General features: G+C 40.0%; 1 protein-coding gene across 1 annotated transcript; it reads left to right on the plus strand.

Annotated features, from left to right (window-relative positions):
- Positions 1-6,984: 6,984 nt before the first annotated feature.
- LOC117406191 (stomatin-like) lies at positions 6,985-11,972 on the plus strand. Its single transcript, XM_059031302.1, has 7 exons — positions 6,985-7,003; positions 7,308-7,444; positions 8,866-8,969; positions 9,746-9,818; positions 10,462-10,544; positions 11,367-11,570; positions 11,769-11,972. The coding sequence occupies exons 2-7, from the start codon at positions 7,357-7,359 to the stop codon at positions 11,955-11,957; spliced, it is 741 nt and encodes a 246-aa protein (XP_058887285.1). The 5' UTR covers positions 6,985-7,003; positions 7,308-7,356; the 3' UTR covers positions 11,958-11,972.
- Positions 11,973-12,251: the final 279 nt, after the last annotated feature.

Genomic DNA, 12,251 nt, shown 5'->3' on the forward strand with positions numbered 1-12,251 from the left:
AAGATGTTTAAGAGCTCTTCTGCTTCTGAGTTTTAAAAAAGAAAAAGAAAATCATAACAAAGTGAATTTAAACAAGAAGAAGAATAAATAATATAACTGTGATATTTAATATATTTCAGGCCCTGGATTATATGGTCTACTTAGTTATTTGGTTATAGTTTTGTTTATTCTTCTCAAAAAATAGGACTTATTTAAAGACTGGAGTAATAGCTTTTAAAAATATGCCTCCATCCCCATATAATTTTAGCATCAACCCTGGCATCTGTGTGGTAAGTGGCCTAGGCACTTTGTGCTGGCTTGGACATGGAAGCACCTGCCAACCAATCACCCCTATCAAAGGCTGTCAGTTCTGGAACAAACCTTTAACAGGGGAATACAGATGATATACATAGTACATAATGTCAGGCAAAATGGCTTATTTATTAATTTGTTCTTGTACATATGGTAACTAATTTATAAGCTTAAATTGAGATATTTAAACTTCCCATTTAAAATTAAATTCTAGACTCTCCTGTTTAATCAGAGATGACTGAAAGAGACTTATGATCAGGATGATATTTGTATTTTTATAATATAAATATAGATATAGGTCATTGTTATATTACAACTTCTAACCTTTGTGAGCACTAACAGCACTAAAAGTAAAAACTGCTAGACAGTCCTTTGAAATGTAATATCAAAATGCAAATATTAAAGATGCAGGTGTGTGGCAAAGTGGCTGGTAAGGGGAACAGGTGTAGCGGTGATGCAATGCAGGAGTGACAGGCAGACAACGGTAATTTAGTGAATAAGTGTTTATTGTGCCGTTTCCAGGCCTGGCGACCGTCAAATAATAAATCCCCGGCAGTACACAACAATGTGTAAAGCGCAGGGAGCGTGAATATTACAACACAGTCCTGAACAGAAAACAAAGGCACGGTCACCAGTCCTGGGTGAATTCAAACGTGCAGGTGCTCTGTGCAGTGGTGCTCCGGATAGTGCTTTCGTGGCCGACAGCTCCGGAGGTGTGCTTTAACTGTCTAGTAGTGGTGCGATAAAGACAGACAATAATAACACACAACACGTAACACTTATTTCTCTCTTATATTTCTGAGAGGTCCTCTCTCAGTCCTTCTCTCCTAACGTTAACCCAAACGAAGGAAAAGAACAGCGTTACCCTGGCCCCTATATGTAATCCCGCATGATATCTAGGTAAACGGTTGCAGCTGCCTTATTACTTGCAGCTGCCCCTCGTTTACCTGTCAAATCAATACGGTCTTACAACAGAGTTTCGCCCTTCCAGATACTTCTCCTCCCGTTCTTTAGCGCCCTCACAGGTCGGGAGGAAGATTTATCACCAGAACTCATTGTATTTCTGTCACAAGTTGTTATCAAAATTAGTACATTTGGTCCATAAATGGAAAAGTTTATTAAAAACAAAAAGAGTGTAACGCTTACACCTACACATTAAATAGATAACAGCTGAATTAGATCTGTTTGATTTTAATAAATGATTGTAATGTGCCTGGACACATACATTATTTTCAGGTGTTTTGACCCAAATATATTATTGTTGAGTAAGTATTGTTACAGCTCTGGTCTCACAGCTTTGAATCAGTGACCAATTTTCCTATCAGAGTTTCAAAAATCAGTCATGTTCTTAGTGAATGTTAATATTAATGAGATAAATATTGTATCATTTCACAGGGAGAAAGCAGCTGATAATTCATATTTTGCACAGTAATTATTTTCAGGTGGCCGGTATATTCTCATGTTTCTTGGTTTATTCTTAATTGATTGTTTTTATAATGAAATAAAGGTGTGAACTCATAGAACCAAATACTCCAGAATGGGGAAAAAGGCCAGTTCAGAACAATGCACATCCAACACTGTATGAATACCTTCACATAAATAACTAAGTACAGATTAAATAATTAATAGAGAATAAGATAATGGACACTATGGGGCATTTGTTGCACCACCTCAGTTCTTAGATTACTAATAAAGCTTTGCAGAAAGGGTTCGTGTATCTGTGGCTCCAGTCATGTTTCAACCAATAGACAAATCCCTCTGGTCTAGGTCCTTGGATAGGAAAGACCCTGCTAACCAAACACCAAGCTAGTGGTCCTCTATTAAAGTGTGTCCTTTCTGAAACAAACTTTCAATAGGGGAATGCAGTTTATACAGTATGATTATATATCATGCATAATACCCTCCAGGATTTTGTGATTGCATATTTTAAAATCAGTCTTATACTTTCATGAATTACTATTTTACCACATAAAAAGTGTTTCAGAATTTGGCATTTTCTTTTGCACAATCCTAGATAGACTGACCAGAGATGCTACTGGCAAATACAATTCAATTTATGTGAGAGAAAATCCATTTTAGAAAAGTGTGAACTACGTGTATACCCTGTACTTTTAAAGACTGAAAAAGGTATTTCAAGCTCTAGGAATATGAGATTTCTAATTTCAACTTGGCAACTGTGAGCCAAATGGGTTCCATGGGCAAAAGGAAATAAAAAACTAGTATTTCATTATTCCTTATTTGAGCTGAATAGGGATTTTTTTTTTTTCTTGCACATTACACACAGTCGGGGTCAGTGTCCAGTAGCAGTGTGGAGTAGTGGTTAGGGCTCTGGACTCTTGACCGGAGGGTTGTGGGTTCAATCCCCAGTGGGGGACACTGCTGTTGTACCCTTGAGCAAGGTACTTTACCTAGATTGCTCCAGTAAAAACCCAACTGTATAAATGGGTAATTGTATGTAAAATAATGTGATATCTGTATAATGTGAAATAATGTATAATGTGATATCTTGTAACAATTGTAAGTCGCCCTGGATAAGGGCGTCTGCTAAGAAATAAATAATAATATCAGCATAACAAAAAAAAAACAACACAGGTGTGTGGCAGAGTGGTTGAAGTGACGTCACAGACCAGGAAGGAGCAACACAAAAACAAAGGCAGCAAAGGTGGGTACGGGAACGAGACTTGTTTGCACGCGGCGTTTAATAATAAGCAAAACACTTACACAAAACAAAAGGGCTCGATGGCCAAAATAAACTAACAAACAAATACCGTGTGGTACAGCAGTAGCAGTTGCTTCAGGTGTATTCTCTCGCTCTATAGTACTCCTGTCTCTGGCTCAAAAGAAAAATGCCCCGATTAGCCTGGAGCGGGTTCTTTTAAGCTGTGGCTGGAGCCTTAATTAATTATCAATAAACCAATTACCTTGTTGAGGCTCCAGCCACATTCTCACAGGTTTTTAAATTAAAAACAAATAATAAAAACATGGCTTTCCCACCGTCCCAAATATAATAATAATAATCCTACAAAACATTCAAATAATTCAGGGGCGGGGTGTACCCCGTCACACACGCCCCCCCTTTGTGCATAGCACACATGGCCTTTTTGACCACCTCCCCCCTTAGTCCCCAAAGTCCCGGTCCTCCTCCCACCCCAACAGCTGTAGCGGCCAGGCTGAGCGTACACAGGCCGGCTCCTCCGGCTAAAGCTATCTTGCGGCCTGTGGGGGTGGTCTCCTGACCTTCCCCCCTACTCTCTGTAGCCGGCAGCTCCCTCTTCTGGGGCTCCGCCCACTGAATTTCCTGCAGCTAAAGTGCTGCGAAGGAAGGTGGTCACCTGACCTCTCCCCCCATCTTCATAGCCGACAGCTCCCTCTTCTGGGCCACCGGCCACCCAATTCCCTGCAGCGAAAGTGCTGCGGGGGGAGCTGGTCTCCTGACCTCCCCCCCCTTTCTTCATGGCTGGCAGCTTCCCAGGTGAAGCACAGCTGGCGGTGACCCAAGGCGAAGCAAAGACGGCGGCGACCCCAGGAGGCGACGGCAGCAGCGGACCCTCGGGAGGCGACGGCAGCAGCGGACCCTCGGGAGGGGAGCCCCTGGCCATGGAGGCGGCAGCGGGAGCTCCACTTCTCCCTCGTACCCTGTAATTGGTGGCTCTCCAGGCGATGCGGAGTAACAGGCAGCCCCTGGCGATGCGGAGCAACAGGCAGCCTTGGGTGGTGAGAGGCAGGCACCCTTGGGCGGTGCGAGGCAGGGCAGGAGCAGTCCTTCCCATGATGGTGGAGGTGGAACCAGCAGGTATTCACCCTCTGCTGGTGGAGGTGGGAGCGGCAAGCAGTCCTCCCACGGCGGTGGAGACGGAACCAGCAGGTATTCACCCTCTGTTGGTGGAGGTGGGAGTGGTATACTGTCCTCCCACGGCGCTTGAGACTGAACCAGCAGGAATTCACCCTCTGCTGGTGGAGGTGGGAGGGGCAAGCAGTCCTCCCACGGCGGTTGAGGTAGAACCAGCAGGTATTCACCCTCTGCTCCTGGTGGTGGTGGAGACAGAGGCAGCTCTTGCTGCTCTGCTCCTGGTGGTGGTGGAGGCAGAGGCAGCTCCTGCTGCTCTGCTGCTGGTGGTCGTGGAGTCAGAGGCAGCTCCTGCTGCTCTGCTCCTAGCGGGGGTGGAGACAGAGGCAGCTCCTGCTGCTCTGCTCCTGGTGGTGGTGGAGACAGAGGCAGCTCTTGTTGCTCTGCTCCTGGTGGTGGTGGAGACAGAGGCAGCTCCTGCTGCTCTGCTCCTGGTGGTGGTGGAGACAGAGGCAGCTCTTGTTGCTCTGCTCCTGGTGGTGGTGGAGACAGAGGCAGCTCTTGCTGCTCTGCTCCTGGTGGTCGTGGAGACAGAGGCAGCTCCTGCTGCTCTGCTGCTAGTGGTCGTGGAGTCAGAGGCAGCTCCTGCTGCTCTGCTCCTAGCGGGGGTGGAGACAGAGGCAGCTCCTGCTGCTCTGCTCCTGGTGGTCGTGGAGACAGAGGCAGCTCCTGCTGCTCTGCTGCTAGTGGTCGTGGAGTCAGAGGCAGCTCCTGCTGCTCTGCTCCTAGCGGGGGTGGAGACAGAGGCAGCTCCTGCTGCTCTGCTCCTGGTGGTGGTGGAGACAGAGGCAGCTCTTGCTGCTCTGCTCCTGGTGGTGGTGGAGACAGAGGCAGCTCCTGCTGCTCTGCTCCTGGTGGTGGTGGAGACAGAGGCAGCTCTTGCTGCTCTGCTCCTAGCGGGGGTGGAGACAGAGGCAGCTCCTGCTGCTCTGCTCCTGGTGGTGGAGACAATGGCGAGGGCTCCTCACCCTCTGGCGTTGGAGATGTCTGCACTGGGACCTCTCCCTCTAGCACTGGAGATGGCAGCAATGGCTCCTCTCCCTCTGGCGAAGGAAACAATGGCGAGGGCTCCTCTCCCTCTGGCACTGGAGATGGCAGCGATGGCTCATCTCCCTCTTGCATTGGAGATGGCAGCGATGGCCAAACCAGAAACAGTCACCCTCTCCCTCCATCAACTGGCTTGTCATCTGAAGACTCTGGGTCTCAATCTGGAAGTTCTGAATAATGTTTTATAAAAAAAGCTATTTTATTCAAAGTTGTGATCATTTTTGATCATGGCAGTGGGTATGTTTTACCCATATGTTTTAGCCAGTTACTAACCAGAATCCTCCAAAATACATCAGAAGTATTACATCAAAACGGAAATGAAGTCACAATGAACATTTCCTAATTTTCCCTGTAAATTGCGTGGTGAACATTTTATTATTGAAGGACCATGTGGGTCCTGTGCAAATTAGAAAAGACACGTTTTTGAAGTGTGGTATGATTTTTTTTTTGTATTTTACAACTGTTATTTCTTTGTTTTCTACGTTTTCAGTAAGATAGTGATGTGCTCCAGTATACAGTCGCTGATACAATCCAACCTCTTCAATTCAAAGAGAATTTGAATTCATAATTACTAGGTGTAGCATTGATTCTTTTCAATCAGTATAATACATGCACTGCACGTGTACAAAACATAAATAATTAAAAACATAAGAAAGCTGTAAACACAAAGATGGGCTGTAATTGGCTGACTCGGTAGTTCATCAGTGCAAGGTATTGATTGGCTGGGTTTGGTGGATAATAAAATATATTTGGATCACTTGTGTCTGTTTAGTATTTGCTGTCCAATAGATGTGAACTGAGCTTTCATTACAACAAGTCAAAATGAAAAAAAGCAGGTATTTGCTCTGCTTGACTTTAAATGTGTTGATGTTGTGATGTAGTAGCAGGCATCTACTGTCTGATAAAAGCCTGCTAGAGCTGGAAGCTGATTGATTGATGGTACTGTATATATATATATATATATATATATATATATATATATATATATATATATATTCACTTCGGAAATGATGAATACTGTTTTGGCAGTATATTAAATACTAGTATCCTATGTATAACTAGATAAATGGAATCCAAGTTAAGAATCACAATTTTACCATGATAAGAAATACATATTTTATAGAACACGTTTGGCTACCTTTTATGGTATTAACAAACTCTACATTTTAGTATGACATTCAAAAAAGTTATTGCAATTTCTTAGCAATTACATGGATTGGATTTTAATTATTACAGGGAACACCACAATGCCCCAGTGTCTAGTTATTGGTAATACCAGTTCATTGTTTATGTAACCCCACTTCCCTCGTACTCTGCGTTGAAACTTTTTTCCTCTTTTTTTCGTAAATCAACAGCTTTTATTGATCTGCACATGCAGCGTCGGGTCTGTAAGAAGCAAGCCCGGAGTCACTTCAGATAAAATAAGTGTAATACCAAAAAAACAATCACATTTACATTGCTAGTGTACACAATATTAACACGTGCTAACCACGTTTCGCCGCACTCAGCATACAAAAATGATTTTAACATTTTTTCACAACACATAATGCTCTATATGTGTATCTTATAACATAAACATATATCTGACTTGCTCCTGCGCAGATGGGCTCTTGCCCTTGACCTCCAAACGAGGCACTATTGAACAAGCTATACAAATTTAAAGGAACAGTGCAAATTCAAATTGCACCTGTTACATCTAGTATATAAGGTTTTTGTTTTTTTTACCTTTGGTACACATGTCCTGATGAATAGGAGTTAAATGACACTGCACATTGTTTCAACCTGTTTTTCAGGACCTGGCTGGCCCGTTTTCTCCAGGTATGTCAGTCATGAATTATAAAAATGCAAATTCGGTTTGCCATTACTACTCTATCTAGACATTTTATTTAGACTATATGCCTCAGTATTGTATTGTCAAAAAAAATTAAAGAAGAAAACAAGAAAATAGTAGTACAGTTAAAAACAGTCTGTAGATTTACACACAGAATGGGAATTTCTAATGCCAGGAATGGATATGCCACTGTTGCTATGCAACTACTCTAGTTGTTTACGTTCCATTGTGTGACGTTCTCTTGGTACAAGAAGGGCGTGACCATTCTTAAACTGTTTTTTTTTTCTACAGCAAAATCATAAGCTGTCTGATTGTCATAGTTTGACAACTTACACAGTGAATGCCAATTAATAAAATTAAACCAGAGATGGAGTCAAGTACTGCAAAAGAGGTTGCAGAAGGAAAAAACAGACATCAGGTTGTGCAAGGTAACTTCTGTTTCATCTTACTGCTGTTATGGCAATGTTCAGAATACTGTTTGCACTTTTACAGCTAATTGTTTCTTTCAGAAGAAAAATGCCTCCTATGCTTTATTTTTAAACAATAGCTCTTTTTTTAAATATCAGTGTACTTACAAAACTTTCAAATAGTATGTGCTGAACAGTAATTTGACTTGAAATAATAGTATATTATTAGTTATTATTATGATACAGAGTAGTATTTGAGTAAACCTTGTCTAGATTCGACAGTATCATAGAAATTATATCACCACTAGTAGCATGTTGTGCAATTCTGTATAGCCAATATAAATATGTTTCAGCTATGTCATTCTATGTATCAGTTTTCAAGGTTAAAAGCACTGATATGATTACATTTAGAATGCCCCTTTCCTCTATCGTTAATCTCACTGTTGCCAGTTGTTTAACTATGATTCTTGAGATAGAATTGCAGTTTGTGAAAGCCAATTCCATTCCAACATGGTTTGGAAGTGTGTCCCATTTTTGAAAGGCTGTTTTACCATGATATATAAATGCCCACCATAAGCAATAATGTGACACTTGTATGAGCAGTGCAGTTGCTTGCAAGTGGGTTCTGCAGTAATTAAGAAGTGCAAGTTGTCACTAAGTGTGTGGCCTGATAGACTTGAACCCATATGGTGGTGCTATGTGGACCGAGAGGTGAAGCTTTTAGAATGTAATGCAAATATAATACATAACTTAAAAAAATAACTTAAAACATTTTTTGTAGTGTTTGGTTGAAAAAGAATTTGGCCTAATGAAGCAACATGGTAATACAGTACTTACAAGTCTGAGTAGATCATACAATACTAGAACAGTGTTTTCTATTTATTTTTTATTTTTTTCCATCACATGTTTTTTTCTGTTAGCTTGGTTCAAAATATTCCTACATGATTTTTTTTAACCTTACTGTGCGCTATTTACAGCTTTACTTAAAACCTGTTTCTGTGTCCTATCGACATCATCACACCAATTTCCTATTCACAAGCTTTCCACAAAAGCTTAAGACATGTTTGTGCCATTAATATCACAGTATTAGTACCAAACAAAAAACACATATTAAACAGTAGTTTGAGAAAACAGTAGAATGCTATTGTATTATTTTCATACTGTACCTTAATATTGGTATAAATAAGCACTTTTACTCAGTATATCCAACATTCCTAACATTGCTGTGTTGTTAACATACCTTTTCCATTGACAGTATGTGTAGATTTATATACATTTTGTGTGTGTCTGTGTGAGTGTGTGTGTGTGTGTGTGTGTGAGTGATGACTTCTGGTTAATGGTTGCTATAGTAAATGGTTTATGTTTTTTTTATTTTTTGTGTAAATGTTTAGTCTTTTATAGAAAAATGTATAGACAATGGTTTGCTTTTTGATTTTCTCCAGAGGATAATGGTGGGGGTGTAGGCTTCTGTGGATGGATCCTGATAAGCTTTTCCATGTTAATGATCCTTGTGACATTCCCCATATCAATCTTCTTCTGTTTTAAGGTAAGAGCATTTAGCTTCCTATTTCCAACATTCAAACGGAACAATTGGTTTATCCTTGCAAAACAACTATTGATGAATTCTCAAGACGATTCTATGGATAAAGGTTGGGCAAGTGGAAGTCATTATCACAATGCTACAAATAGTTAAGAAGTGGGGATTCCACAGGATACATTGCATTGGCACTGGTGCAGATTGGTGTGGTACCACACACTACGAGTGACTACTGACTAGGGTCTTGTAAGCTCTTCTGGAAATTGCTGTGGTGAGGGAACATAACTGAACCTTCTGAATTGTGAAGCACATTCAGTTAAATTATACCTGCCCCACAGCAAGACAAAACTGCTATCGTGAAGGTGACTGTACATTTGTTCTTCTACAGTGGTCAAGATGTCAAGTACTGTTTCCAGTTTTAATCCACATACATTAATACATCATAAACGACACATGGTGGTGACACGCAACTTTTGGAGACTCCAAAAGAACACGGCTTACACTCATTCTGACACTTAATTACAACAGACAGTTTGTCTTCCGTACACAGGAGGGAACCCACAGGATTTAAACCTTGACTCAACCTATTCTTCCCATAAATACTAGGTGAGCCACTTGGGACCCCTTGGATTAATGCAATCTTAGTAAGATAGTCTGGTATTTGTACAATTCTTGTACAAATGGCAAATGTGATTGTACTCTACTTCTATTGTCTCATTATAATAGCAATTGCATTTGCCAGGTATTGGGTTAATTAAATTACATTATTTTGTTTTTCCTTTCAGGTTGTACAGGAGTATGAGAGGGCTGTCATCTTTCGTCTTGGGCGTATTGTTAAAGGGGGAGCAAAAGGACCAGGTATGCATTTTATAATAGGGGAGTAGTGGTGGAGTAGTGGTTAGGGCTCTGGACTCTTGACCGGAGGGACGTGGGTTCAATCCCCGGTGGGGACAGTGCTGTTGTACCCTTGAGCAAGGTACTTTACCTAGATTGCTCCAGTAAAAACCCAACTGTATAAATGGGTAATTGTATGTAAAGATGATGTGATATCTTGTAACCATTGTAAGTCACCCTGGATAAGGGCGTCTGCTAAGAAATAAATAATAATAATAATAATAATAATATAAATGGCAACATTTCAAAAAAAAAAAAAAGACTACAGCTTGCTAAAAATAACTTGAAGCAAGAGATGCACGGAACATTAAAACCTACAAACATAGGTGAGGCTCAACAAACAGGTGAGGCTTACATCATCACTCCTGCTTAACTGTCTAATGTCTGTCTTTTCAACTGAATGCCATATAATATATATATTGCTTTTATCCAGTAAAAAATCTTGGTTTAAATTACGTTATACGCTCCTGCCCCTTCACATGTGGGTCAAGTTGTGTTGAACAGGCTAGAATGATGACAACATGATTTATAAACAACAAGAAAATAATACTTTCTTCATGTTCTTGAATTATTAAAAACATGTAGTTTATATTTATATTTCTTTTAGGTATGTTCTGGATCATTCCTTGCCTAGACACATTTCGCCGTGTTGACTTGAGGACAGTGTCATTTAATATACCTCCTCAGGAAGTAAGCAGTTTTTTTTTTATTTCTATTGATGTAAAATAGTTACATTCATGTCTTTTAAGAAAAGTAATATGTAGAACATTAAGACAGGGTATTTTTTAGCTCCAGTGTCATTTCCAGCATTTTTTCTGGAATGGGAAATCACTCGTGAAGGTTTGAGGTCATAAATATGTATTAGAGAGAGCTAACAAAATAATTACATTATATTTACGTAATGTGTATTGCATTTTCCAATATGCAAGATGCAATGGTATTTTTGGTATTTTTTTTTCCATAGCAGTTAAACAAAAAATAGTTGTGGTTATTACAGTCTTGCACTTCCGAGAATGAACGCAGACACATTGAAAATATGTGAGTCATCGGTAACTGAGAACGTTACTCAAACACTTTGACTTGCATGTTTTTTTATTTTTCATATCTTTAAAAATCATGTTTATTGTAAAGTTAGATAATCATGATTTTTCTAATTTCCTGAAATGGTTATTTTAATAAGCAGAGCGATTAACAGAAGAATATATATAATATATATATACAGAATATATATACAGTCACTCAAACAAGCATTTGGGGAATATACGTCTTAATAAACACAACACAAAATTAGACTAATATACACTTCTAATGTTTTCTCTCTTGGATTATTTTTCGGAGAATCACACAAAGGTTTAGTTAAAAAAAAAAAAATCCTGTATTGCAGGGCATGAGCATCCTCTTGTGGCAATAAGGATAAACTGTCTCAGTGGAATGTGGAAAGATACAAATGTTTGAGTGTAATAAAAACTGTTGTACTAACAGTGTTTTGTTTGCTTGTTTTTTCCCCCATAGGTTTTAACAAGAGACTCTGTTACTATAATGGTGGATGGTGTTGTGTTTTACCGCACTTTCAATCCCACAGTTGCCATCACAAAGGTGGGGAATGCTGACATGGCCACACAAATGCTTGCTCAAACAACACTAAGAAACATGCTGGGAACAAAGAACCTCTCGGAGATCCTTACTGACAGAGAGGAGATGGCTGACCAGATGGAGGTAAAAACTGAATTTCAGTTTCTAATGTTCAAATCTTCACAACCGCCTGAGTCAAAAGTCCAGCACCAATCAATCTCACAGGGATATAGGGGAATGTAGAATGGTTGTATAGGGCTCACACAAATACATTCAGCCTTATGCATATATTTTGTGTCTACGCAACTGACTTATGTCACACTGTTTGTTTTTCCAATCTAGCATGTGTTATATGATGCATCAAAGGAGTGGGGCATCAAAGTGGAGAGAGTCGAACTAAAGGATGTCAAACTCCCCCAGTCTATGCAGAGAGCAATGGCTGCTGAAGCTGAGGCATCACGAGAAGCAAGAGCAAAAGTAAGTATCCTTCTTAAAACGTGTGAAGGTATCGGTCTGTCTGACTGTATGTAAAAAATGTGCAGCTTTATTGACATAAAGACTGACCCTCGATGTTAGAAATGATCAGGTATTATAAACCACTTAGTTCTGTGTGTTGTTTGGTTGTCTTAGAGATTACAAATGATGATAAATTCATTTTGTAATTAATGTTCTTTATTCCTAATTTTAAATCCAGATAGTTAATTATACTCAACCTTTGCAACATACATTGTTTTTTAATTCCTGTAAAAATGTTATCAAATTAAAATCAAATTAATTTTGGCCAATTTGGGTTTACATGTAATTTTAGGCAGGGGAATTCTCTTT

Source organism: Acipenser ruthenus, chromosome 9, assembly GCF_902713425.1.
Source record: "Acipenser ruthenus chromosome 9, fAciRut3.2 maternal haplotype, whole genome shotgun sequence".
Classification (NCBI taxonomy): domain Eukaryota; kingdom Metazoa; phylum Chordata; class Actinopteri; order Acipenseriformes; family Acipenseridae; genus Acipenser; species Acipenser ruthenus.

Bases quoted from the DNA above. Each gene is read 5' to 3' on its own strand.
- LOC117406191 (XM_059031302.1), top strand. From the start codon at position 7,357: ATGCCAATTAATAAAATTAAACCAGAGATGGAGTCAAGTACTGCAAAA. The intron at 8,970-9,745 runs GTAAGAGCATTT...TTTTCCTTTCAG, and splicing joins CAATCTTCTTCTGTTTTAAG to GTTGTACAGGAGTATGAGAG. The intron at 10,545-11,366 runs GTAAGCAGTTTT...TTTCCCCCATAG, and splicing joins TTAATATACCTCCTCAGGAA to GTTTTAACAAGAGACTCTGT.